Source organism: Phacochoerus africanus, chromosome 3, assembly GCF_016906955.1.
Source record: "Phacochoerus africanus isolate WHEZ1 chromosome 3, ROS_Pafr_v1, whole genome shotgun sequence".
Taxonomy (NCBI): domain Eukaryota; kingdom Metazoa; phylum Chordata; class Mammalia; order Artiodactyla; family Suidae; genus Phacochoerus; species Phacochoerus africanus.
In genome coordinates, this window is record NC_062546.1 from 957,377 (window position 1) to 984,596 (window position 27,220).

Consider the following 27,220-nt stretch of genomic DNA (forward strand, 5'->3'; position numbering starts at 1 on the left):
GCACCGGCGGCCGCCCCCTCAGCCACTTCCCGCGAGATCGCCAGCTCGAGAGCCGGCAGCCAATCAAGTGCTCCCGAAAGGGGGGCGGGGCGAAGCGGCCCGCCGGAAGCGCGGAACCCCAGCTTCCGCCCTTGCGCAGAACTCCCCTCGCGGCGCCCTCGCTCTACGGATTGGCGCGAGAGTCAAAAGGCGTCGGCCGCTTCTGGGTAAGATGGCTGCCGCGGAGGTGTCGTTGTGGGGCAACTTTGCGTCGGGACGGCGACATCTAGACTGAGTCGGAGGCGAAGGTTCCAACGCCCTTCCGTCTTTGGTGTGAGCCCGCGGGCATGGGCGGGAGCGGGGGGCAGGCGCCGGTGCTCCGCGCAGGCCCGAGGCAGGGTTCCTCCTGGCCGGGCGCCTGCCTTCGCGCAGGCCGGGGAGGAGCCGCCCGAGCGCGGCCGGCGGGAGGTCTCGGCTCCGACGGTTGGGGCGGGCTCGGGGGCCACGCGGCCGCGGCCGAGAGCGTGCAGCCGCTCGCTGCCGGATGAGTCACCCGGAACGGGCCTGCCCTCAGGGAGCCTCCCGCCCGGGGTCCCTGCGGCCCGGGGCCCGGGGGTCTTTCCCGCCCGGGCTCCCTTAGCCGCGCTGGGGTTGGGCGAAGGCTGCAGCATGTGCCACGGGGGCCGGGAGAGCGGAGGGTCCCCCTGCGCCGTGGCCGGGACCTGGTGCTCGTGGAGGTGCAGAAAGGCACCTTCATTTGGTTGTTTTCGTCCGTCTGCTGGAGCAAAGTGCAGACTTGGTCAGAGCAGGGCCTCGTCTTCTCGTTACTGGAGAGTAAAGTGAAAAGATGTTAGACTCTTTCCGGAAGGAAATTGAGGGGGCAGCCCTTTATTCCATCGGATGAAATCCGACGTCCTCCTGCAGTCAGAGGCTGGAGGGTTGGTGTGGTTGCTCTAGAGTCAGCTAAGAAACGTGGAGGTGGTGTGGGGCTTCTTGCACAGAGAGCTATTTGGCAAATAGGTTTGACAGGGAGAACTAATTGTAGATTATTTCCGTTCGTCGAATGAGCTAAATTTGCAGGTTCAAAGCTTTGGCACAAATCTGTTTAAAGTGCAGATGTAAATGCCTGACAGACGTGCGATTCCATTCCTTTCAGAGACTCAATCCTGTAAACAACCTTCGCTGTCAGCTCAGTAGTGAGAGGTGCAGACTTTAAAAATTATTTCAAGGGTGCACGAGCACATGCCGGTGCCCTGAGGAGACAGAACGTTCCAGCCCCTAAAAAGGGTTCAGGGGGCCTTCTCTGTGGGTCATAGGTTAACGGCCGCTCTCCCCAGGTCCTGCGCCCCCTTCATTCCACCTAGACATGGGCTGCCTTCTGTGGCTCCCAGCCTCGCTCCCATAACACTGAGGCGCCCTCCTTCCTCTCCTCCTCCATCCCGGGGACCCTGCCAGCTCCCTCGAGACACCCCCGTGGCAGGCAGGGCGATCTCCCTTCGTCCCTGTCCTCTTCACACCCCTCAGAGACTCCCCTTTGGCGCCGAATGAGCTGAAAGCCTCGCTCCCCTGTCTCGCCCTTTCTCTCCCCACCGCTCTCTGGGCTCTCGGCCTGTGTCCCGCACTCCCCAGGCTCGCTCCTGGGAGTGGGGAGAAGGACCCTGGCAAGCAGGCTGTAGCGCCCCCCCCCCCTTATGCTCACCTGGTCCCCACACTGTCCCCTTGGTGTGTTTAGCTCCTGACCTGTGTGGCAGGTGCCTGTGAGCGGGTCACGACTTACCCGAAACGCCTGAGCCTCCGCAGAGCTGAAGCGTCTGGCGCGTGGCGGGAGGCCCGTGGATACTGGCTGGGAATGTGGAGGAGGGAATGGATGCGCCACGAGGACCCCAGCTGGAAGCAGGGACGGCCAGGGGAGGGGACGGTCTGGAGTGGGTTGACGGCCGTGGAGTGACAGGGGAGGAAGGTGGCGCTCAGGTGCGTGGCCGGTGAGGGCGGTGGTGGTGGCACCAACCGAGGGAGAACGTGAGTTCAGCCTGGGCCACGTGCGTTGAAGTGCCTGTGAGTGTCCACAGCTCGAGGGCAGATGAGGCTGCAGGTGACAGTTTTGCGGCGACAGTGGTGACAGCTTGTGAAGGTCAGTAGACAGGTCAGTAGGCACATCCAGGGTGGGTCCTCCCAGAGCCGGGCCCAGGCACTCCTGGGGCCTGGTTTCTAGCGGGTGTCCGGGCCGAGGTCGCGTGTGGAGTGGCGGTTGACTTGACATCCACCAAGCCTGCCCGAGGGACGGCCAGGAGGTGCAGTGAGTGTAGGGTGAGGTGTCCAGTCTGGAGAATCCACTGGGGCCCTGCAGTGGACGTGGGGTGGAGTGACCAGGTGGCACCAATCACGGGGGACACTGAAGCCACAGGGTTTGGTGGCTGGTGTGGCGAGGGGGTCGGGGACCTCTGGGCTTCTCGTTGGTGCCTTTGAGTTTGTAGGCGGGCCCATCACTGGGGACAGGAGAGGTTCTGCACTGGTGGAGAGCCTCGGAGGTCGGGAGCTCATCTCACAGGCGCTGGGCCTTGAGGTGCTTTTGAGGCATCAAGTGGAGAGGTTAGGGGAGCGGGTGAGTGGAAAGGTGGGCCAGACCTGAGAGCTCGAGTCCCCCTTTGGGGAGAGTGGAGGTAGAGGCAGGGGCAGCCTGCGCGCCCTGAAGACTCAGCCTGCAGCGGGGAATGGGGGGGGGCGGTGCGCAAGGAGGTGAGTGGCTGCAGGGCCACCTGGTCCTTGTCGGGGGCAGTGAGCAGGTGGAGCGAGATTTCAGCCCTGCAGGTCGTGAACTGGCTTCTAAGCAAGAGGTGGCCTGCGGAAGAGGGTGCCAAGCTGCCAGGGGGCCAGAGCTTCCACTGTCCTCCAAGCCCAGGGGGAGTTTCTTTTGGCAGATAAACGTTTTTGTCCCCTCCCTCGTCATAACTGTTTCTCTTTGTCTAAAATCAAGGTCTCGTTTAGGTGCATTGTAGGTTTGGGGCGTACAGCAGAGCGCTTCCCAGGGTAGCAGTCCGCCCAAGGGGGCCATCAAAGGTTGCCTTGTTTTCAGAGGGCGTAAGAGTGGGCGTTTGTTTTGTCTTTCTTAGGGCCGCACCCACGGCATATGGAGGTTCCCAGGCTAGGGGTCGAATCGGTGGCGGAGCTGTAGCCACCGGCCTACACCACAGTCACAGCCACAGCCACGCGGGATCCGAGCCGCGTCTGCAACCTACACCACAGCTCACGGCAAGCCGGATCCTTAACCCACTGAGCAAGGCCAGGGATCGAACTCAAAACCTCATGGTTCCTAGTCAGATTCATTAACCACTGCGCCACAGTGGGAACTCGGAGAGGGCGTAAGAGTTTTTAGCAAGGAAAGTGTGTTTTGAGAATAAAATGCAGTGTTTCCGTCGATCAAATCCTGGACTGTTCAGAACCAGGCCATCCGCCCTGGTTTATAGGACCAGTGTTTTGGTGGGTGTTTGTCTTACTCTCAGTCCCAAAAGCATAAACTCAAACCCTTACACGCTAGAGCCCTGCTTTCACGGGGATCTGGCAAAAATCAAACCTGGTTCTGCAGGTTAACGTGTAAACTGAGGGCTTGTGGCTGTCAGAGTCGTGACAAGTAGGGGGTCAGCTCCCAGGAAGCCAGTGTCCCCAGCCTTAGTTTTTCACAGTATCTTGTCCTGAGATTCTTCACGAAGATGTTGAAAGGAGTAAAGACCACTTATAATCAGAGGCTGTAAGTCTTGGCTAAGTCCCTGGGAAGCGTGTTTGATGGGGTCTCGGGGTCCCCCCCCCGCGGTATCTTCCTTTCTCGACGGTCATGTGACACGTTTCTCTGGCAAAAGCGAGAGTGATGTCTTTGCTAACCCTTTAACTCCGGCCTGGAGCCACCTGAGCCCCGGGGGGGGGGGCGGGCCTGGCGGTGCGTCCCTCCAGGTCACCTGCTGGGCTTGCGGGCCCTTCGGACCCGGCTGGTGAGGGGGTCCCGCGCGCACGGCCCACAGACAGCGGGGACCGCGCCCGCGGACACCCGGGAGGGTTCGCGGGGTTTGGCGCGCGCCCAGGCGGTCGACCAAAGGTCTGGTTGGGGAAGGAGAAGCCCGGTGGACTGGAGGCGCTTTTCCAGTGGACATCCACGCGCTCCGCACACTCGGGAAGTTTCGTTTTGGCTTTTTGGACTTTAAAATCCTCGTGTATTTACTCTAAACGCCTTTACTTTCCGCTGGAGCTAGAGGAACTGTGTGTCTGACAGGATCTCCACGTTTTTTCACTTTTCTGTGCAACCGAATAGGCAACACCACCGTCTGCAGACGGATTCGAGACGTGCGACTTGTCCTCGGACTTGTAAATGTTAGAAGCAGTTCGGTTTGGAGCTCACAACCCTTTTAGAATTCAAAGGGTAGTTTATGGGTATTGGTTTGTTGAAATTCAGAGTAAAACCTTTTGGCATTACTGATGGCTCCGCCTTTGTCATGCTTATTGGTGTTCCCTGCAAACGCACGTTTTCGCACTTTCACCATCTTGTTTCTGTGAGCCAGGCTGGAGCAGAAGTTGATGCTTTTTTTTTCTTTTTTGGAAACGCAGAAAGCCACTGTTAGACCGTCCGTTTCACTTCTCGAGTATCTTCATCTCAGAGAAGATCATTTTAAATTGTAGCCCGCCTAGTTGCAGCTGCGCCCCTGCCCTGGGACACCCTGTCCGCGCAGACCGGCTCCCCGTCCCCGTGGGGCTTCCTGTAGCTTTCTCCTCGGGCTCAGCAGCCGGCTTAGGAGCTCTGTGCAGGTCTGTGGGCTTTGTCTGTCCGTTTTTCTGTGTTTCATCCTTCATGGTGTGGTGTGATGAACCTCGGAGGGTAAAAGGTCCATTGGAGCACGTGGTGTAGACGGCTCACCCAGTGGGGTGTTTGCCTTACTCTTCAACTGCTTTTCTGGAAAATTCTGTGAAAAGCTTTGTTTTTTCTGCTTTTTAAAATCTGGTGTGTCCCGTTAGAGACTTAGAGATGAAACCAGCCAGAGAGGAAATACAGTTTTTGTGTCTTAGACTCAAGGAAGGTTTCTTCCGGAGTCACCTTGACTTACTTTTCACTAACCTCACAGGAAAAAGGCGACCTCTCAGTGACAGGCACGGCTCAGGACGGCACGGTCCCTCGTGCTTGGACAGCCAGGCTCGGACTTGCCGCGGGGAGACCGTGCTTCTCGCGGCCTCTGGGCGAGGGGAGGACTGAGCAGAAGGCACCCGGAGGCAGGGCCCCGTCTCTGCGCAGGCCTCCCAGCCTTGCCTTGGGTATTGAAAGCCCGCGGCCACCTGCCCCATCTCTTCCAGGGGCTGGGTCACTGCTGCTTCCCTCAGTCCGCCACGGCGACAGTTGCTAGCGTGTTAAAGATGGACCCTGTCCCCAGGCGGGCTCCGGCACCGTCCGGGGGGCGGCGTTCCTGCTCCCCTGCTCTTGCCCGGAGGACAGGAGGCTGCTGTGACTGCGCACTCCTTTGGACGGGGAGCTCTGTCACATTCCGCTGACTTCTCAGCAGGTTGCGCTCATCCTAACTCCCCCCCAGTTTTTAAATTTTATTTTCCGCTTTCTAGGGCTGCACCTGAAGAGGTTCCCAGGCTAGGAGTGGAATTGGAGCTACAGCCCCCAGCCTACGCCACAGCAATGCAGGATCTGGCCTGCATATGCGACCTACGCCACAGCTCACAGCAACGCCAGATCCTTCACCCGCTGAGCAAGGCCAGGGATTGAATCCGCAACCTCATGGTTACGAGTCGGATTAGTTTCCACTGTGCCACAGTGAGGACTCCCTTTTTTTACATTTATTTATCCCCCCCCCCCATTTTTGCTTTTTGTTTTCTGGCCTGTTTTCCATGGTGCTGCTTTGCCTTGCCTTAACTGCTGAGACGAACGCCACGGGGCTCTGCTTCTGAGGCCCTGCTCCCTCACCACCCACCAGCAGGGTTCCTGCAGGCCCTGGAGCTGTGGCTTCTGATGGTGGTGCACAGAGCTAGGCTCTGTCCTGCTGCTAGACAGGTGTGGTGAGGAAGGGTAGGTAGCCTGTTTTCTTTCGAGGGGAGCCAAAGCCTCGTTAGTGCTGTGGCCCGTTTTGCTTTGGGGGAAGGCGTTTCCAGCTTGCTTTCGGCCTTGCTGAGATGCCAGGGCTGTGCCCTGCCGCAGCTCAGGTCGCTGCTGTGGCACCAGATCCATCCCTGACCCCGGGAACGTCCACATGCTGCAGCCGCAGCCAAAAACATACAATTACCTGTGAAAGTTAGCTGGCTTAATACAGTGTAAAGGTCATGAAAATTCGTAGGCTTTTCAAAGAGAATACAGTGGTTGATGCTTTTGGTAGGGACATGAGAAAATACTAGATTCATCTGTTTCTGGGAACTCGCGTTCTAGCCTCAGAAGGGTAGGTGCTGTGTCTTGTAATGACCTTTGCATTTAGCTAATACCTTCCAAAGGGGGAAGCCTACGGCCTCTGGGTGCCAGGCACCCCGGGGCCCTAGAATAGGGTGAGGAGCCACACAGGGACCTGCTGGAGTGTGTAGCTCTCCTCAGTGCGCCCGGCGCCGTCCACCCAGCCTCGGGCCTGGGCCGCCCATGGCCACGGGATCAGAGGGCGCCTGTGGGAGCTCCTCCAGGCTGCTCCTCGGGGGGGCGCCTTTGCCCCCTGGCTTCCTCTCTCCTCCTCGGCCTTGCTCTTCTGCCCCTGACCTGGGTCTGAGTTGGGGTCCAGGATCCCCGGGGACCTTGCCCGGGGCCGGGTATCAGGCCCCACCCTGGGCACGGACCACCCGGCCCCTTCTCTGCCTGCCCGCCGAGTGTCCTGGTTGTGCTCTTCTGTCTGTAAATTTCCTCAGCACCGTCCCCTGGGGAGGCGGCAGGAAGGCTCTGGGTTCTGCTCATGCTGCTGCCGCAGTACCCCCCCCCCCCCGGGGCGGGGGGCATGGACGCCTGGTTAGCGTCCTGCTCTGTGAGCCACGCGGGCTGTTAGTCCCCCGACTCTGGGGGCGTGTTGTGTGTGCGCTGCGCTGTTGGGTAGAGAACTTCAGGCAGCTGGCGCCGGTCTTCTTTAACCTCTTCCTCTGGCTTTAGCTGTTGAAGCAAGTGTGTCAGAAAGTATTCCTTAGCTGGTAGAGCGCAATTAAAAAATACCCAAACTGCAGTCTCAGAAATGCCGTTTTCACCAGAGAACGGCAGCTCCCACGAGGAGTGACCACAGGTGACCCGCACGTACCTGAAGAGGTCAGAGAAGGGCAAGGGCCTGACTCCGCCCGTACGTGGCAGGTGCGCCTCAGCTCAAGGGCCCATCGTCCGAGCTAGCTCCTGCTGGGAGATTGGAAAGGGAGGCCTTCACGGCACAGCGGAAGCGAATCTGACTAGTACTCGTGAGGACGCCAGTTCGATCCCTGGCCTCGGTACAGTGGGTACCAAGCATTGCCGTGAGCAGTGGTGTAGGTCGCAGACGAGGCTCAGATCCCACATTGCTGCGGCTCCGATTCAACCCCTGGCCTGGGAACCTCTATATGCCGAGGGTGCGGCCCTAAAAAGACCGAAAAAAAATAAAAGGGAGGCCCGGCTGGGTGGAGGGAGGAGGGCTGAGCAGTTCCCTTCCTAAGAGCCTCCTGAGGATCATGGGGCACCTGTCTGTTGTCCCTTCTGTCCCCTTGGTTTTCTGCTCAGAGCTTTCTCTTCCCCTGGTGCCTTTCGAACATCCAAGCGCCCCCCCCCCCCCAAGCAGCACCCCAGTTAACAGTCTCACCTTGTGGAAAGATCCGCTGCTGGCTCTGCCTCATGTGAGGATTCTCAGCTAACCTGGCCCGGCGGGTCTCCCCATTCCAGCTCCTACTTGGGGCCCTTTGCAGGAGGCCGCCTGTGAGCCCCTTGCCCGAGCATGGGAGCCCTGCTTTACAAACAACCAGCCAGAGGTCACAGCGCTTGTTCAAGCGAGTTTCCGTTCCGTCTGTCTGGTGTCTAAACTCATGACACCTATGGGGCAAACCTGAAGACGAGCAAGAAGCAAGTGTAGACAGCGCCCCTGCAAGGCTCGATGCGGGGCTTGGGGGGGCAGACGGACTCACACCAGCAGAAACAAGCCGGGGCTGTAGTGCTTGGAAGAAGACGCACAGTCTCTCTCGGAACTTGGCGGCCGAGTGAGTGAGATCGTTAAAGGCACGCCTGCTTCTCCACGTGGAAGCACCTGGAGGCCCCTGCAGGGGCAGGGCTGCAGTTTTAGTGCCCCAGGGCACGCGTCTGCTTTTTGCCCAGCGGTTCCTGCTTCTCGGAAATGGGGCAGAGGGATCTGCGGAGGCAGTGATGGGGACGAGGGCCCTCTGCCAAGGAGCTGCGGGCCTTAGGGCTGGTGTCCGTGGCGTCCAGGTAGCAGGCGTTTTCCCCTCTGAGATCCGTTTGCTGAGTATGTGGGGACGGCAGGCGCTGGGGAGGGGGGTTACTAGAGGAGAAAATCCAGGTGGAGGGTGGTCGTCGGCCGGAGCGCTTTCCCCGCCGCCCCAGTGGCAGGTGTGCCTGGTTGCTTGAGCTCCGCTCCGCTCCGCGGGTATGCGGGGGCGGCGCGGGCGCTGAGCTCCTTGGCCGGGCGGGCAGCCGACACGAACCCCGGAGAAGCTGGGCACGCAGTCTGGTGGCAAAGGAGCGGCGCGCCTCGCTCCGCCGTCCTCGCTCCGCCGTCCTCGTCCCGGCCCCTTCGGCCTCAAAGTGGGCGGGGAAGCGCCGTCGAGACCCGCGCGGGGCCGGGCCGGCGGGGCGGGGCGGGGCCGGGCCCGAGCCGCGCTCCTTCCTCCGCTCGCCGTGCGGGGGCGCTGCTCCGGGCGCGGCCGGCCTCTCTACCCCGGGCCTCTCGGTGGCCGGCGTCTTCCGTCCGCTCGGCGCGCGGGCGGCCCCTCTACCCCCGCGTCTCGCTGGCCGGCGCCGATCCCGCCCGCCCGTTCCGCGGCGCTCGGAGGAAATGGCTGCGAAGCCCTAGAGGAGGCCTGCGGGCCGCGGTGAGTGGCGGCCGGGCGCCCGGCCGAGGGGCCGGCCGCCGCGGGGCCGCGTCGGGGCGGGCGCGGGTTGGGGGGGCGCGCCCGAGCCCGGGCCGCCCGGAGCCGCAGGGGCCGCGCCCGCCCGCGTTCGGCCGAGCGGAGAAGATGGCGGCGGCCGCGGGGCGGGGGTCGGAGCGGGGAGAAGCGGGGCGCCGCGCGGGGCGGGGCCGCCAGGGGGAGAACGGGGGCGCCGCGCGGGGCGGGGCCTCCGGGCGGGTCACCCCCTGAGCCCCCGGAGAGGAGCGCGCGCGCAAAGCCGCCCGGCGCCCCGCCGCGGCCGTGCGGGAGGGCGGGCCCCGGGGAGCGAGATGCTCCTTCCTAGAAGTTCCCGGCCGGTTGCTGGTGCAGGGAAATTGTTTCAAGCAACCGCAGCGTAGGATTAAATCCCCCCGCCGCCTTATTTTCCAAAACCCAGTTGGTTCCTCTAGAATCTTGGAGATGAAGTTACAGTCTAGATTTTTTGGAGTGTGGTTCTGTCCGCTTTCATTTTGCTTGATGGTCTTGGTTTCTACTCGACGACTCGTCAAGGGTAACATGACAGTAGTTGCGTGGTACTCGGTGCTTAGGAAGCAAAGGGGTTTTCGGAAAATTGGTTTCCCTTTTTTAGAGAATATGTGCCTAGTCCTGAAATACAGATTTTTAGCTTTTTTATTGCGTGAGTCGTTGGACTTATGACACAAATTTGTGTTATAGTTTACTCTCTGGCCATCTGGAAAGTACAGAGGGGCCACTCTCGCCTTCCACGGGAGGTGTGCCTAGCTGTCCCCTTTCTGGCTCACGTCTTTGGGGATCAGAGCCCTCTCGGCTTCCTCGCTTTGTTGGGGGCGTCTGTTGCTCCTCCAGCGGGTTGCAGGTCGGGGCAGGTTGTTTGCTCTGAATCTGGCACGTCGGGCAGTGAGCTCAGAGCTGGGGCCTTGGAACAACAGCTCATGAGTTAGCTTGAAGTTGCTCTAGTTGGTATCATCTGTGTGGTCGGCACCCGGTGGGGTCGAGGTCTGTGCCGGCTGTCTTGGGCGTTCTGCAGGAGGGAGAGGCTCTGTGTGCAGCTGTTCTGAGCAGTTTATGGGTGCCCATGCGTTCCGCCTAACCAGCAGGATGTTTCCGCGCCCGTCGCAGTCCCAAAGAAGCTGGAGCGCCTGTGCGGGACTTGCCCGAGACTGCAGAGCTGTGTGGTCCTCGGCTCGATAACTTGCTTCTGAGAGAGGCGCGTGAGCCATTCTCCTTAGGGAGGCGGGGTCTGCGACCTTCAGAATGATTCCTGGTTGTACTCAGCACACAGCTGTTGGGCCCCCCCGCCCTGCAGAGGAGGGTAATGGGGACTCGCGAGGCTCTGCCAGCTCCTTCATTGAAATCCGGTGTTAACAGCCCTGGGCCCATCTTGGGGTTGGCATACATATACAACTCTATAACTGGCCCCCTGTGTGCCCGCTTTAACATGGCACAGAGCTTTCGGGTGTCAGCTGGGGAGACCAGCCCCAACCCTGTTGTGGAGCTTTCTGCCTCGTGCATTCCCTAAGCCCTCTGGGTTTCCTCGTTGCCTGTGTCCCTGCAGACTTGTTTTAACAGTGAGTTTAGGAGTAAGATACATCTTTAATTGACTTTTGATTTTCCACGGAGAACTGTCCGTTATTAGTATTTCATCGGGCAGGCGACTTCAAGCAGGTGCGCCGTGCTCTGATAAGAAAGGGCACAGAGTGAGGTCTGTCGTTGGCTGCCCCCTCTGTCGTCTGCCCGTCCCCCCCATCCCTTTCTCTCGGGCATGCAGCGCCCTCCCAGCCAGTGTGCCTGTGTGAGCAGCACAACGGCTTGTTGAGGAAATGGCACTGGGGCTTGGGCCTGGCGCACCCGGCCAGGGCTTCAAGCAGCCCTTGGAGTGGGTGAGGTTTGTCTTCCTGGTGGGGAGGGAGGGCTGGGAGCGGCCACTTGGCCTTCCATTTTCTTTCTGAAGGCAGGGTTCTGGGGTCCTGCTGTGGACCCTCTAAGTCTTCCTATGACCATGGGTGCCTGCGTGGCTCAGAGCCCCTTCCTGGGCAGCCCGTGGGTGGGTGCTTCTTAGCCTCTGTTGCCAGGTGTGCAGGTCCCGAGTGTTGTGTGTTTCCGTTAACATGAGGGGTTTGCCTTTTCATTCACTTGACCATGGGACCAAGGGACTTCGTTTGGCTCTTGGAGAGCCAAGACTGGACATTTACAGGCCGGCTCCCCATTTCCTTGGGTGCCTGCAGTTGGCATTGTGTCCGAAAGACACCTGGTTTCTCGTATACCCGGTGGGCCCAGGAAGCCCCTTAAGAAAACTGGCCTTAAACAGTCTCCCTTTTGCTTTTCTTCTTGAGACGGTGGCATCCGTCACAGAGGGTTAGCGGTACCCTCTATGGCCAGCATCTAATGATGTGTGTGAATTTTGTTAACAGAGGCTCCGTGGTTACCAGTCAGTGGACTGGACAAGTACTAGTTGAGAAGGCGGGGTCAGAAACAGCCTTTATGAGCTCACTTCCTCCCAGTGCCCACAGCTCTGGAGTCTCTTCCTCGGGCCACTTTGTGCGTGTGTGTGTGTGTGTGTGTGTGTGTGTGTGTGTGTGTCTTTTTTGCGGCATATGGAGGTTCCCAGGCTGGGGGGTCCCGTTGGAGCTGTAGCCACCAGCCTACAGCACTGAGGGATCTGAGCCAGGTCTGTGCCCTACACCACAGCTCACGGCCATGCCAGGTCCGTAACCCACTGAGTGAGGCCAGGGATCAAACCTGCGTCTCGTGGGTACGAGCTGGGTTCATTAGCCACTGAGCCACGAGAGAAAGTCCCTCGTTTTGTTTTTGAGTAGGGCGCTTGACCCTTGAACAACACGGGTTTGCACCGTCAGAGTCCACTCATCCAGGCGCTTTTCCAGTAGTAAATAGCCCTCTACTGCAGGAGCTCTAAGTGCGGGTTCTCTGTGGGGTCTTGGCTCTAGCAGAGCGGGAGCCTGACTCCTGCGTTGCTTAAAGATCAGCTCTGACGTTGAGGGTGAGTTGTCACGTGACGTCGAATAGGCGATTGTACTTACCTCGATGAGAATTCTTGCAGCCAGGACTTTACAGCTGCTTCATCCGTGGGTGTGGTATCTGGTTGGCGTCAGGGAGGTGCTGCGGGTTTTGTCCTTCATGTGCTGACACAGCCACTCACGTGGTATTAACACGCCTTTTACAAGAAGGTAAATGAGGATCCCCCCCCACGGTATAAAGATAGCTGTCCTGTGTTTGGGCTGCAGGGAGAAGCGTGTCTGTGTAGAGAGAACCAAAAACAATGACGGGCATAAAGGAGATGCCAACATGGCTCAGCAGAAAGGCGTCTGACCGGTGTCCCTGAGGACGCAGGTTCCCTCCCTGCCCTCCCTCGGTGCGCTAAGGACCCCTTGTTGCCGTGAGCTGCGACGTAGATCGCAGATGCAGCTCGGATCTGGCGTGGCTGCCCCTCTGATTCGGCCCCTCGCCTGGGAACCTCCATGTGCCGCAGGCGTGGCCCTAAAAGACAAAAAAAAAAAGCAAAGAAGAAAGCAGAAAGCCCAGAAGTGGCTCCATGTGGAAGCACAGTTACAGCTGGGGACCTGCTTTTGAATTTGGGGGAAGGGGTGCGAGAGGTGCTGGCAGTTGTGAGCTGCCATGGTCACTCCAGCGGGGGCTGTTCCAGGGCAGTGGCTGTAGGGTCCGTAACCCTTTCCTTACAGTCTTGAGGCGTCCTGGCCTGTGGATGGTCCTTGACCCCCCCCCCAGTCCCTTGGTGAGGACATCGGTTTGTGTCCTTTCTCCTAAGGGGTGGGGCCTGCTGGGAGCAGCCTCATACACGCACCTGTACCTTCCCGGTTACCTGGGGGGGCCCTGTGCCGCCCTGCGGGTCCGGTGGGGCCGGGCACACAGAGGTGCGGCCTGCTCTTTGCCGAAAGCACCTGAGGGACACTCTTGGTGAGTACTTGCAGGCGCTTCTCTGGGCGCCTCTTTTCCCAGCCGCGCACCGGGGAGGTCGCCGTCGTCCCCGTTTCCCGGGTGTTGGGGAGGTTCACAGCTGGGGTTGAAGCCAGGGCCCCGTCCTGGAGGGAACCCTGCTGTCTTCCACGTGCTGCCCCTCCAGCCTCCCAGCCCCCAGTCTGCCCATGCCTGGGGGGAGGGGACCCTGCTGTCTGCCCTGGTCAGGCCCCCGGCGGCTGAGCCTGCAACAGGCCGTGGCCCGGATGCCCACGGAGACAGGGTGGGCCCGGCCGCTGCCGGGATGCAGGTCCTTGGCTCTGCAGGGTTGTCTGATGGTGGCTTAACTGCGTCTTCCCTCACCTGAGGCGCTGGCAGTGCTGGGACGGCTTGTCTCTGCACCCCCACCTGCGCCGCGGTGGCAGGGGTTGGCAGGAGTCGGGGACGCCGCCTCAGGTTCAGCTCTGCACGCCTCGGTAAAAATGAACCCAGAGAAGACGAACACAGAAAACCCCTGTACTTTCCTTGAGGCCAGGCCTTCCCCGTTGGCCTCGCCGAGCCTTGGGGAAAGAAGGGAAGGCGGCAGCGGCAGTACAGGGTTCCCGACTGTTCCCATGGTCTCCAGTATTTATCTTTGCCCCCGGGCCTGTGAGCTCCTGAACCTTCACGCTGGAAGCCAGTGCTGGGGAGAAGCAGGCCTTGGGGCGGGGGGGGTTCCCTCCAACCACTTCGCCTTTGGACGTGGGGGCAGTCCTTCTGAATGCTGCTGCGGTTTCAGAATTGGGCATCCGGCCTTCTCAGCCATCGTGAGGGGAGCTGGGGGCAGCCTGGGCAAGTCACTCCTGGAGCAGCGCTGTCCCTGTTCTTTGGCTCCTCGGGAGCGGTCCTTTGCAGTTGTCCTCCGTGTCAGGGCTGTGTGGCAGCCGTTCCCCAGCACCTGCTACTAACGAGGACCGCAGGGGGCTTTCGTGCGTGTGGCATCTGCTGATGCGGCCCGTGTTTGCCACTTACGTGAGTCTTTTGGAGTTCCTGTCGTGGCTCAGTGGAAGCGAATCTGACTGGCATCCATGAGAACACAGGTTCCATCCCTGGCCGCCTCAGTGGGTTCAGGATCCTGCGTGGCTGTGGCTGTGGTGTAGGCTGGAAGCTGCAGCTCCGATTTGACCCTTGGCCTGGGAACCTTCACATGCCGCGAGTGTGGCCCTAAACAGACCCCAGAAGAGAGATTTACTTATTCATTTAAAAATAACAAACCCTTGCGTGTTAACGTAAATAGCACTTTACGGAAGGTAGGTCCCGAGGTAAGACAACTTGGTGGGGGCGTCTGTCTCTCAGTGTTGCAGGCCTCTTTCCCGTCTGGCTGAAGCGGCAGGAGCTGCATCCGGCCCTCGTCCGGAGCGGCCTCGGTCCTGCAGCTTCTGAAAAACTCCACTCTCTGGTGCCACCTGGGGCCCTTCTGAGAGGTCCGTGGCCACGCCGAGGACCTCGGCTCCAGGTGTGGCTAGAAATGCCGTGTTGTTGAGAAGCAAGAATTAAAACAAAAACAAGAACAGCTGGCCTTGAAATTTAACACATGGGGAAATGTGTTAACTTTGAAGAAGCTAGTGGTGACTTTGAATTTGGGGCTGCAGGGTGCTCAGCCCTGTCCTTGCTTTTTGGGAAGAGCGTGGGTGTGGCTAGTTTGTCACCCCCAGGGAGGAGATTTCAGTGCAGCCGGGGGGTGGGGGGGTTCTTTTGGCTTCGGGGCACGATGGCCTTTGGCCTGGGCATGGGGGAGCCTGTGGGACCTGCACAGCAGAGGGCTGGGATCCTGCTGCAGTGCCTGCTGGGCCCTGGGGGGAGCTTTGTGGGTGTGAAAGCCCCCCGGTGGGCTGCAGACTTAGAGACTCCAGGGGGTGGGGGGGTGGGGTGACCAGCAGGGGTGACTGCCTGGGAAGGAGAACGCTGGGCACTCTCTCTCTCCTCGTTCTCCTCCCGGGAACCCATCCCAGCATCCTTGGGCATCCGGCAGTAGCCAGAGCTGCCCCGCAGGGCAGCACCTCCCTGAGGACCAGAGCCTGTTGGGGGAGGGTCGGCCTTGTCCTAGGGGCGCCAGTCATGGGGATGTAGGGTTCAGGGGGTCCCTTGGAAGCCATGTCTTGTTCACTGTGAGACGGGAGGGAGCTGGCCCAGTCCCCTCGGGGGTCACACACCGTGGGTCCATGTCTCACAGCTCGGAAAGCTGGAGGCCCCCGTCGGGACCCCTTGGCAGGGACCTGAGCACAGGCCTCCTTCAAGGGCAGTCTGACCTCCCGACTGGGCCCCTCCCCAGGCCCCACCTCTTCGTCCTCCCTGGGGCCCCCGGGTTTCCATAGCAGCGGCAGGGCCGTCCAGGGTGGCCGTTTTGGGGCTGTGTCACAGCCTTCCTTCCGCAGGACGGGGCGAGCCGCCTCTCCTTGGCATTCCCCGGGTCGCGAGCCGGGTTGTGCCCTGGACATCGTCGTCGTGGTGGGCACCTTTGCTTCGGAGCAGCGTTGGTGGTGACCGTGCTGTCTGGGGAGCGGCCACGCTTGAGTCAGGGACTGTGTTCGGGCAAATGGAGGTTGGGTTTGTTCCTTTACCTCGTGGGCTCCTGTTTCGTGGACACGTGTGGGCGCCCGCGTGGCCGGCGGTCAGTTGAGGCGTTGGTCAGAGGACACGTGCTCCTGCTGCAGGATGTGGCATGTCGCCTGCGGTTTCTCTCTGGGCGTCCTCTCTCGGGGTCTGTTCCCTGAAAAAAGGGGGGGGGTCGTCAGGGTCTCTAGTCGGGAACGCCCACCGGCCCCTCGCGCTTTTAGCGTCTTCTCCGTCCCCCTCTCCCGCAGCCGAGGATTCGGTGGCAGGTGGCAGGCCCTTAGCACCAAATGTAAGTGGCCTCACCTGTCAGAACTGAAAACCGAGCCGAGGGTCTGAGGGTGAGGTGGCGGGGTCGCGTTGGGTGCAGTGGGTGGCGGGCAGGTTAGAAGCGCTTCAGAGGTCAGGCTCTCCGTTTGTTGTTCCGGGCGGGGGGCGCGTATCGCGGTTTGGAGAGTGCAGCTAGGCCCTGGGGTATGTTTTTGATCAGCTGTGGCTGTTTTCTCACGGTTGTCTTGCTCTGAAAATAGGAGCTTTGCCGCGATTGTGTATTTTAAAGCGTTTTAGAGAAACTAGTCTCGAGTTGGTAGAACTAAACACTTAAATGGGCGCGTCTCGAACTTGAGCCTTCAGATGTAGAGTGGTTGCAGTCAGGCATCGCTGACAGGGTGTCTTTCCTCGGACGGTCACTTCCAGCAGCTTAACTCGTTTTTGAGTTTGGCAGCCTAAAGGGAAGACGTAGCAGTTATCTCGGAGCAGTTAGTGGGAGGAAATGTTTGATGTCCCAGTCCTGAAGCAGGGGCGAGTGCTACTGCTTGGCCGCCCCGGTGGGTCCTTAAGCTGCTGGAAGCTTTCCCGGTGTTTCAAACCCTTTTGGGGGCTCAGCCGTCCCAGCTCTCCTGGTCCCGGGTGCCCTTGTAAGGCATAGGCCCCACGGACTTCAAATGCGCCGCCTGCCCTGGGGAGCGGGAGCCTCTGGGCTCTCTCTGGCCAGCGCTGCGCTGCGGTGGCTAGAGGATAGGCAGCGTGGACCACTCTGCAGAAGGACCCGCCCCCAGACCGCCTGCCCGGTGTTTTCTCGAAGATGAGCAGCGGGGAGCCTTGAGGAAAGCAGCTGACAGTATATGTAACGAAGGCCAGAATTCGAGCGATAGGCGAAAACTAGGACTTTGAAACGTCGTGTTTGCACTCCTGGCTTTCTGGGCCTCCCAGTAAGTACACACCCTCCTGCAGATGGGCACTGACGCTAGCAGACACTGCCCGCAGCAGTGGGCCAGGACTTGCCACGTGACTGCCACGCATGTGGGCCAAGGATGCCTTCCCAGTGCGTCGTGATGGGGGGGGTGTAGCGTCACATTCGTGTCACAACTAATTTTTATGGAGCTGTTACATGTCGTTGAACGTGGGATCAGCGAATATTCACACTTCTGAAAAGCCCTCAGATTTAATTTTGGAATTGTCGGTAGGTCTCGCATAAACGAGAGGTCTTTGGGGTTCTCTCTTGAAGAGTAAGGGGGCCCTGGCAGCCCCGGGTTGGAGAGCAGCTGCTGGCTGTCACCCCTGGGACGGAGATCTCTGCTGCCGTCTCCAGCCGGCAGCCTGCCCTGGGGAGCAGGCAGGTGACGGTGAAGTGTCCCCTAACCCTAACCCTTTTCCGCTGGGGAGACGTTTGTTACTAGTAGGGCGCGACCTCAGTTCGCCCACCTGCTGTCCCGGGTGGACCTGCCCGCTCTTAAGCTGTGTTAGGAATGCAACACAGTTGGGGTTTTGTTTTTACTTATGCCTTGGTCATAGGCGTTTTATTTTTCTTTTGTCTTGGTGCACTGCTTTTATTTCATGCGCTGAAATTGTATGTTAGAATTCCTGGGTAGAAGAAATCATAGAATCACTTTGGTAAATAAAACGTTCAAGATACACCAGTCCAGTTATCTAACATGATTTGACGTGAACTTTTTATCAGCGGTCACGTCCTCGTTTCCTTGCTTTTTGTAAGTGTCCCCGCTGTGAAATAAGAAAGGAAAGATGATCTCCAGCCCCTCCCGAGGAGCGTCTTTAGAGATGGGTCTGCGGCCCGGGAGAGGGGCGGCCGTCGGGGCCAGGGTGGGGGCTGCCCCGACCGGACGGGCGCCGGCTCTTTAAAAGCCGGGGCGGAATGCCGCCTCTGAGGTCACTAAGGAGACCACAGTTACGAGGAGGAGGCCGTTGGAGGGAGGCCGGGAAGAGGTGCCACGCGGGCCGGGGTCTTGGGTCGAGAGTGTGAGTCGTGTTGAATTCGGATAGCCAGGGCTTTCCTGGGGACAGGGCCTGTTTGGTGCCTTGAAACTCGCGGTCGAAGGGGGAGCGGGAGGAGGGAGGTTTTGAAGTGGATGCGACGACGACCGACCGCGGGGACGTTCAGGTCGGAAGGCGCCTGTCTGAAACCTTACCTTTTACCCGAGGCGACGGCGTGCGGTTTCTAAGTGATTCCTGTCAAGCGCGACTTTGTTGTCCGTCGTTTTGTGTTTTGTTCGTGTTTCTCTCTGGATTCCAGTGACCGGGTCCCTCCCCGAAGTAGATCGGTACCTGGACCAGAGGCCACTGTGAGGCCCCGGCGCCTCCCTCCCCCGGCCTGTCCCAGCCCTGCTCTCGGAGCCCCTTTCCTTCTGTGAAGTTCCTTAAGGAAGACGGCCGGGGCTTGTGGCTTTGGGAGGGGTTTTGGACTCCCCAGATGTCTTTGTAGATCACATCGTGTGCCCTCGAATAAGACGCTGCTGGGAAGGTTCGATGTCCTTTTCCTTTTGGTCTTTTGAGGGCCGTACCCTTGGCGCATGGAGGTTCCCAGGCTGTAGGGGTCGAATGAGCTACGGCTGCCGGCCTGAGCCACAGCCCCAGCCCCGCCAGCTCCGAGCTGCATCTGTGACTTAGACCACAGCTCACAGCAGCGCCGGATCCTCAACCACCTGAATGCGAGAGCCCAGGGATCGAACCTGCGTCCTCGTGGATACCAGTCAGACTTGTTTCCACTGCACCACAGTGGGGACTCCCCCTCTTTTTCTTAAACGTGGTTTTGGTTCCAGGTGAAATCAGTGAACCAGCCGTGTTCTCTTTCAGGAGCTCACTCTGGGCGCAGCCTCGGGACAGCCTGTGTTGCTGGCAGCGGTGTTCGGGGGCCTGGGGCCTTCCTGGGTCACACATCGCCTCAGCCAGGAGTCAGAAAAGGTGTCCAAGCTTTGGGACAGGTAACCTATCAAGAGCATGTCCTTCCCCCCCACCCGCCGTCTTTTTAGGGCCACACCAGCAGCCTATGGAAGTTCCCCGGCTGAGGGTCAAATCAGAGCTGCAGCTGCCGGCCTACCCCACAGCCACAGCCACAGCCACGCGGGATCCGAGCCGCACCTGCGACCTCCGCCACAGCTCACGGCAAGGCCGGATCCTCCACCCGCAGAGCGAGGCGGGGGGGGGGCCAGACCCGCGTCCTCAGGGATCCTCGTCACGTTCGTTCCTGCTGAGTCACGACGGGAGCTCCCGAGCTCACGTTTGTAGATGACTGCAGTAACAACCACGTGCTGAGAATTGGCCTCGGCGGTCCCTTGGTGGCCGCATTAGTGCGCGCGTGTGACCCGTGTGGGCTCGGCTGACGTCACGCGTAGCGCCCTTGCCGCGGGTGCCGTGTGCACCATCTCCGGCGGAAGCCGCGCTTTGCGGAGGAGCATTCTTGCTGTGCTGCGGAAGAGCCGCGTGTGTCCGGAAGAGTGCTGCGGTCCGGGCACGGGCGCCCGTGTCCCGGCTGCTCCGGGGCGGGGCTGCCGAACCGGCGGGAAGGGGCACGCGATGACGCCTCGTGGGAACCGGAAAAAGAATTCAGTTGCCTGTGGTTTTGAACTTTGTGTATTTTACCTTTTGAAGGTTTCTGTTCTGTACCAGTCCTGCCCCAGGATGGACCGTGGCATAAAATCTGAGTCACGTTAGCATTTACCTGGGATTGAAGTCTGCACAGCTGGGAAAAATTCTCAAGGTACATACTAGGTTTTTTCATTTTAAATGAAGTTTTCACAGACGCGACCCTTTAATCATCTATTAGAAAGATAGTGGGAAAGAAAGACTAGCCAGAGAAAGAACCCTCTGAAGGTCCTGCCTGGCCCCGTGTTTTGCCAGTGTCCCGTGTTCCGTGGCCGCGTGACCCCACCCCAGAGCTCAGGGGAACCCCAGCAGCATGGCTTGTGTCCATACAGTCTTGGCTCAGGAATCTGGGCCAGGTTCGGGGCCTGAGGCTTGACCTCACGAGGCAGCCCCAGGGCTCCTGTGGCTCAGCCCGCTTCAGCAGCGCCCCTGCACCTGACCCCCGCGGCTGGGCGGTCCACGCCTTGAGTGCAGCTCAGGGCTTCCGAGCCCACGGCCGAAGCGGCGAGTCCCGGGGTGGACAGTGTGCCATCCTGCTGTGTCCTGGCGCCGAGGCTGCTCGCGAGCCCTGCCCCTGCCCCCTGCCTCTCAGATCCTCGCAGAGCAGTGGGGGGGATCAAGCAGCCAAGAGACCTGGCCCCCTGCCGCCTTCCTCTGAATGTTCGCCGCGACGCGTGGCGGCCTGTCCCGCCCAGCACGCCCAGGAACCCCCTTCAGTGGTGCTGGGTGGAGGATTGTCCCCTTGTGCCCGGTCGGGGGTCCCTCCCTTCCCAGCAGGGCTGCCTCCGTCCCCGCATGTCCCACAGCTGGTCGTTCCGGGCCCTCGGCCCGGCCCCGCTGGACGCCTGTCATGCTCTGCTTGCGTTTCCCGTCAGGTATGGACGAGAAGGGCGACCCCAGCAGCGAGGAGGCGCCCAAGGCCATCAAGCCCACCAGCAAAGAGTTCCGGAAGACGTGGGGCTTCCGGAGAACGACCATCGCCAAGCGCGAGGGCGCAGGGGACGCGGAGCCCGAGGCCCTGGAGCAGCCGCCGCCGCAGCAGGGCCTGTCCCTACGGCGCAGCGGGCGGCAGCCAAAGCGGACGGAGAGGGTGGAGGAGTTTCTCACCACCGTGCGCCGCCGGGGAAGGAGGAGCGCCCCGGCGCCCCTGGAGGAGCCCGGCGAGCCGGCGTCCTGCCCGCTCACGGATGGCGACACCGCCTCTGAGGGGAGCGTGGACAGCGCCTCCGACGGGAAGGGCGGGCCCAAGCCTGGCTCCTCGGCTGTTAAGGAGCGGCCAGCCTCCTCCAAGGCCAAAGGGGGTGACGACGACGAGGACGACACCTCCGATAGTGACAGCGATGGGCTGACTTTGAAGGAGCTGCAGAACCGCCTGCGGAGGAAGCGGGAGCAGGAGCCCGCCGACCGGCCCCCGAAGGGCCTGCAGAGCCGCCAGAGGAAGAAGCGTCGCGAGGACCCGGTGGAGGCCGCGGGCGTGGAGGCGGCCGACGCGGGGGAGGGCTCGCTGCCTGTCAAGGCGGAGCCCGAGGCCGACCAGGGGGCCGCGTCCCCAGCCGCGGAGGACGACCGCGAGGGCGAGCTGCAGGGGCCGGCGGCTCTGGGCGGGAGAGAGCAGGAGCGCGGAGGCCCGGGGCGCCCCAAGCCCGAGTGCGAGGTGTACGACCCCAGCGCCCTGTACTGCATATGCCGGCAGCCCCACAACAACAGGTGAGCCGCTGAGCGCCCTCGGCTGGCCCGGGCGGGACCTGCCCCGCCGGAACAGCCAGAAAATGGGGTGGGCGGGGACTGTCCAGAGCCACCGTCCCTCTGCTGTGGTGGTGGCCAGCGGGGCTGCCGATGCCTCCGTCACGCTGGCCACACACAGCTGGCGCCGTCCCAGAGAGCGGCCCCGGGGACACCGCGCCCAATGGTCCCGTGGACGCCGGGCAGCCCAGGGCCTCGAGCTGCGACTGGCCGCTGGGGGCGTTCGGGGGCAGGGGCGTGGCTGCCGGGCTGGGCACCCTGGTCTCTGGGGCAGATGCCCCCCGCCCCCAAAAGAAGACGTGAAGGCTGTGGCTGAAGGTCAGTACCCACGAGGGAGGCGTGTTCCCATTGCTGGGTGTCTGCGCTTGTACAGCCAGAGCGTGAAGACCACGCAGCACCTGCTGGACATGGAGCGTGTCTCCTTCGCGTGCCGCATGCCCTTGTTTGTCGTTCCAGGTTTATGATTTGCTGCGACCGCTGCGAAGAGTGGTTCCACGGGGACTGTGTGGGCATCTCTGAGGCGCGAGGGCGGCTCCTGGAGCGGAACGGGGAGGACTACATCTGCCCCCACTGCACCATCCTGCAGGTGCAGGACGAGAGTAGCGCGGAGAACGCGGGCCCGCAGGACGCGGGGCCAAGGCCTGCTGACGCCGACGGCACGGACTGCACGAGTATCGGGACCGTGGAGCAGAAGTCGGGTGAAGACCAGGGCATCAAGGGGCGGATCGAGAAGGCCGCGAACCCAAGCGGCAAGAAAAAACTCAAGATATTCCAGCCTGTGAGTACCCGTCTCCCAAGGCCACTGGTGGCGGGGACTGTGGCGCCCTCGGACAAAAAGCACCAAGGCCGGGGCGCCAAGTTCGTTTCCGGGCGCAGGAGCGCCGTCCTGTGTGCACACCTTCGTGAGGCCGGAGCGCCTGGGGCTCCCCTTGTGAACCCTGTCGTTTCCTTTAATGGCTTCCGAACTGTGGTCCTTCTTTAGACGGCCTTGCTTTTTAAGAAGCCCGTGGGTGTTCTCACGGGAGGACTCTCCAGCTCAAAGCACACGTGTTGAGGACCGAAGTTATTTTTGAGTCGTGGAAGTGCCTGTGTCCCCTGGCAGCACCCGCCTCTCTGTGAGACGCCGGGGCGTGGTGGGAGCGCTCTGGTGCGCACGCAGCCGGCTCCCCTCTCCCCGGCCCTGTCTGCCCGTGGGTCCTCCCAGGGGCCAGGGTTCTTTGTCCCGGGTTCCACGTGTCTTGAGAACTGTCTCGGGCTCCTGTGATCGTCCTGCTCCGGCCTTCCTTGAGGCAGGGCCGCATCCGAGCACCCCTGCTGCTGCGTTAGCTGCGTGTCAGCCTCAGCACGGGGCTGGGGGGTGTGAGGAGCACGGGGCGGAGGCGGGAGGGTAACGGACCACTGAGGCGGGAACGGAAGCGTAGCTTGAGGAGCGCCGCCGTCTTGCTGCTGGAGAGTGGGGGACTCCGGGAGCTCACGTCACCTCCGGTTAGGCTTGTGCTCGGTGGAGGAAGACAGGGGCAAGATTTGAGAAATACGCTTTTGCCCAAGTGTATCTGAGGACCGTGGTCACGCGTGGTGTCAGCCCTGACCCAGAACGTGCTGTAGAAGCCCTGAGCCCGAGCAGCTGCTCAGCCCCGGTGGTGCTGCCGCTGCCACCAACCAGGCGGCTTCAGACGCACATCGTTCCTGGCCCAGAAACTGGGGTCTGGTCTGGCCGGGCCCTGGGCTCCAGTCTTGCACGACTTGGCACACAGATAGGTCCCGCTAGGGCTGGGGCTGCTGTCTGTGCAGCGGAAATTGAAGAGGCTGTCCCGGGGGTCACCTGACAGCCTTGCCCTCCAGCCCAGCCCTGGGTGCCCCTTGCCTCCCCGGGACCAGCAGTGGGGTCCTCCCTCTGCAAGGCCCCGTCCCTCTCTTAAGGGCTTTTGCCTGGTAAAGTCAGTGCTCTCCTTCGGGATTGTAATGACGAGGCAGAATCCCTGCCCACTGGCCCGGCAGCACGACCGCGCCGTCTGAGCCTGTCGTGTGTGGCAGTGCAGGCCGTGGGAAGGCCAGCGTCTCGGGCGGGGCGGGGCGGGGCGGGGCGGGGGCGGGGGCGCCCTGAGGTCAAGATCCGTTCTCACTCCTGAGCCCGTAAGCTCGGTGCTGGGGGAGCGGGTTTCAGAGGGCTGCCCTGCGGAGCCCTGTCCACGCATCCAGGCCTTGCCCTGTCCTGCAGGTGGTGGAGGCGCCAGGCGCCGCCAAGTGCATTGGCCCCGGGTGCTCGAGCGCGGCGCAGCCGGACTCCGTGTACTGCAGCAGCGACTGCATCCTGAAGCACGCCGCCGCCACCATGCGGCTGCTCAGTGCCGGCAAAGAGCCGAAGCCAAAGCCCAAGGAGAGAGGCAAGACGAAGCCAGAAAGACTCATTCTTCAGAAATGTACTGTTCAGGTAGGTTGACCAAGGCCGGCCCTGAGAGTCGGGAGCACGGAGGTGTCGCTCGTGCGCCTGGGGGCCGGCAGGCCAGGCGCGGTGCCGACGGCGTCAGCTGCACCCGGCCCTCCAGCTTGCCCAGCAGCTCCTCAGCAGACTTAGGGCGAGCAGGTGTCACAGCGGTGCTTCTCCCCGCCTCTCGCCGAGGCGCCCTTGATAGAAACGCAGGGACCGGCTGCCGCCCAGACGTCGCTTTCGGCCCGGAGCCGGCCTCTGGCGAGAAGGGCCGGAAAGTTGACTCAGGCAGGCAGCCGGGGGTGACGCGTGGGTTCCAGGGAGAGGCCCTGTGCTCTGATGGCAGGCCTGGCCCCCAGCTCGCCACGTTACCTCGGCCTCGCGCGGCCGGGCATGTGGGAAGCGTTGGGGTCCACCGGCTGCCTTTCCCCTGGCAGACCCTTCCTGCAGCTGAAGTTCGGTTTGGCATGGCTGTATTGCGGCCCCCTTTCTGCTCGTGCAGAACAAAACACACCGCGTGCCGTTGGGGGTGTTCTCGGTGTTTCTGCTGCTGCCTGAGCAGGAGCAGCGGCTGCCGGGTGCGGTCTGGGGGCGCCGGGGGCAGGGGTGCCGCAGCTTCTCCTGTCCTCCCTCCAGTGGCCGTCTTTCGTCCTCAGCCAGAGTCCGGGTTATTCCTTCGGGAGGGGCCCTTCATGTCACTCAGATGTTGACATCCTGGACGGGACGTTGGGGTGCTGAGGGCCTGTGGGCCGTGGGAGGGAGCCAAGCAGATGCGGGGCACGAGCTCGCGACGACCCCAGGAGCGGTGCTGCAGGGCCTCCGTTGCAGGGACATGAGCGGAGGTCCATTCTGACCGCCCAGTAACTGGGGCTTTGCTGACATCCAGGCAGGCATTAAAGTCGCTCCTGTGCCCAAGAGGCCGGCGCCGGACAGGAAGGAGAACGCAGCGAAGAAGGTGGCGGCTGCCCCGCCCCGGAGCGAGGGCCTGGCCCCGGAGCCGGCCTCGGAGAGCAGCACGCCGTCGTGGGCCAGCGACCACAATTACAATGCGGTCAAGCCCGAGAGGACCGCTGCCCCCCGGCCGCCACTGTTGTGTAAATGTACGTATCACCAGGGCGCTCGGGACCCTTCCCGCCTCGCCTCCGCCTCCAGAGCCTGCGTGCCTGTCCTTGGCCCGGTGGGCTTCCTGGCGCGTGTCCCCCAAACCTGTGCAGCCTCCCTGCTTCTCCCTGGCGCTCGCGTCTCTAACCGCCGTCTTTACCCTCAGGCTGGGTGAGTATCTGTAGGGCCTCTGCAGCGCCTGCCCCCGCCGCTTGGCCCGGCAGCGTCCAGTGTCCACGGCCACCCCCCGCAGTCCCCGCTTCCCATGTGTTGCGGGAACTCTTACTGCACGAGACTGTCATGGCTGGTGTGCAGCTGGAGTGTGATTCTCAGGACTTCAGTTATTTTTGACCAAACCAGACATTTTTCCATGCCCGCTTCACACACTACACACCACATGCACACACGGGCCAGTCCCGAGGGCCGCGTCCTGCTGCGTCCTGTGCTGTGAAGGTAAGTGGGCACGACCTTGTCTGCTCTGAGCAGCTCCCAGGCCAAAGGGACGCCCTGAGTCCCAACTCCACTCTGGGCCCCATGAGGCCGCCTGCCCAGATGGCACGGAGACCGTGCAACCTGAGTCTCTTGTGTGTGTTCGTGTTGCTCAGCTTCGTTCTCCAAAATTAAATTTTGGAAGTTGAAATTGATCACAGGGCTCATTCCATTATTAAGATTATCTTATGCAGCTTTTATTTACACTTTTTATACGCTTGTGGCTCTTTTAAAAGTGCCAAACGGTTAGCCAGCCCCAAGTTGCAGGGTGGTGGCGGTGGGCCGCCGCCTCCGTTGCGCCAGCCCTTCAGCCGCTCACCTGGTCGATGCTGCTGTGCCGCGGCCGGAATGCGTCGAACCAGATCCTCACTTTGAGAACGAGATGGCCCAAGACGTAGGAAATGGAGTCACAGGTCGGCTCCAGAGCAAGCGCATGTGTGTATCTAACCAATTTTTGGATTGTAGGAGTCGTTAAACACAGAATTCAGCAATTGCTGTGTTAAATGAGTGTCGACACACCTTAGGTTGTCCGAGCTGAGACGTTCATGCTAACACCCTGTCTCAAACGCCCATCAAACGCTAGCCCCCCCCTGCACCCTGGCGGCGCTCTCTGCTCGCAGAGGTTAGGAGCAGCCCTCAAGCTCGGGGAGCCGCCACTGGGCGTCCTCCGCGGGACGCGCCAAGGGGGGCCCAGGCATGTGACAGTAAGAGGAGGAGGGGGCAGCCCGCAGACCCCCCGGGTGCCCGTGTCTGCCGTCAGCTTCCGTCTCTGTCGACCAGAACGGGGCACTGCCCTGGGCCCGGGGAGGGCCCAGCGGGGGGCAGAGTTGGGGCTCTTGCCAGGTGGGGGGCAGGGGCAGGGAGGAGGCGGCAGCTCTGCTCACAGGCCCGCTCGTCTCCTCTGCCACCGCTGCCGCTCCTGAAGCGGGCGTGCCTCGGGGATGGGGGCAGACGGATGGCTGGCTACCCTGCTCAGCACACGGACGCCTCGAGGTCGCAAGGATGGATGGCCACGTTTCTAGCACGTGCGAAGGACCTGTCTTTGAGCTCGTTGCTTTGATCACTTTTGTGGCCCGGAAATGTCGTCTTCCCCAAAGATGGTCGGGAGGAGCGCGTCGAGGGTCACTGTCCCCTCAGCCTGGCGAGGGGCACTGGGCCGCTGCCTCTTCCCCAGACAGAGCCTCACCTCGCCGGCGCCGGGCCCTTCCCGAGTCCCCAGCCACGCCTCGCAGACCCGGACTGTGCTCAGGGGGGGCGGTGCCACCCCTGGCCCCGGTCGGGGCTCGGGCAGCCAGGCTGCTGCCCCGGGGCGGCTCTGGGCCTCCCTTCCCCGGGCTGTGGAGCCGGCCTGGGTCGTGGGTGCAGGGCGGCTCTTCTGAGGGCATCGAGGGTGAGACCTTGCTCTGCAGGGCTCGTGAGCAGCGGAGCCTCCCGTGTCCTCGGGGCGCGGGGCAGACACGCGCCTGTTCTCGGAGGTTTATCAGGATTTCTGAACAGCCGCCCGTCCCCTTCTCCCCCATCACGCTGCTTTGTGTTTCCACAGCCTTCCCTCTCTTCCTCCTCCTGCCTCTGCACTCCCACTGTGGTCTCCCCTCTCGTTGCTTTCCAGGGCATGAGGAGGGCTGACAGCGTCTGTTCCACCGTGTCCCTGGGTTGGTAGCAGTTGGAGGTGGGCTGCTGCTGAGTCACAGGCACGATTCTAGTATCGTGGGCTCCACGAATGGCTCTGAGGCGACTTAAAGCACAGGGTCAGAGCAGATCGGAACTGGAAGATGGGATTTCCACGGCTTCATCTCGCTTTGAGAACCAGCATGGAACCCCTGAGGGAGCCTGCACACCCAGCTCTGGCGCTGCCCCACGCGCCACGCGTCACAAGAGGAAGTGGCTTCCTCTGGGGAGAGATACATGGGGTCCTGAAGCCAGGCCTTAGTCGAAATCCCATGCTTGGGACGGTCTCGTTTTATCGGTTGCACAAGCCATCTTTACCTGTCTCTTCCAGAGTTGTCTGTGGCCAAAAAACGTGGGTGGGGCAGG

At 61.6% G+C, this 27,220-nt stretch overlaps 2 protein-coding genes and 1 long non-coding RNA gene across 7 annotated transcripts in view; 1 reads left to right on the forward strand and 2 right to left on the reverse strand.

The window, feature by feature from the left end:
• The first annotated feature begins 94 nt into the window (after positions 1-94).
• DIDO1 (death inducer-obliterator 1) overlaps positions 95-27,220 on the forward strand; it is a 47,868-nt gene continuing 20,742 nt past the window's right edge. The window contains exons 1-7 of one of the 5 annotated variants that reach the window (XM_047770671.1): positions 95-206; positions 18,637-18,764; positions 19,432-19,540; positions 20,301-21,132; positions 21,625-21,946; positions 23,387-23,599; positions 24,483-24,696. In XM_047770671.1, the coding sequence (XP_047626627.1) occupies positions 20,303-21,132; positions 21,625-21,946; positions 23,387-23,599; positions 24,483-24,696 (1,579 nt within the window). In that variant the 5' untranslated portion in view covers positions 95-206; positions 18,637-18,764; positions 19,432-19,540; positions 20,301-20,302. Of the gene's footprint in view, positions 313-8,852; positions 8,986-18,636; positions 18,765-19,431; positions 19,541-20,300; positions 21,133-21,624; positions 21,947-23,386; positions 23,600-24,482; positions 25,342-27,220 lie in introns of those variants that run through there. The other 4 variants (XM_047770670.1, XM_047770669.1, XM_047770673.1 and 1 more) reach the window with 4 other exon arrangements.
• Positions 152-1,993, reverse strand: LOC125122403 (vegetative cell wall protein gp1-like). The gene is made up of 2 exons (XM_047770680.1): positions 1,757-1,993; positions 152-806 (listed from the first exon to the last, which is right to left on the reverse strand). Exon 2 carries the CDS (start codon positions 734-736, stop codon positions 266-268), a length of 471 nt encoding a protein of 156 aa, XP_047626636.1. The 5' UTR covers positions 737-806; positions 1,757-1,993; the 3' UTR covers positions 152-265.
• On the reverse strand, positions 5,816-8,712 carry LOC125122404 (uncharacterized). The gene is made up of 3 exons (XR_007133776.1): positions 7,746-8,712; positions 7,221-7,312; positions 5,816-7,078 (listed from the first exon to the last, which is right to left on the reverse strand). It is a non-coding gene; the product is annotated as an uncharacterized LOC125122404 (long non-coding RNA).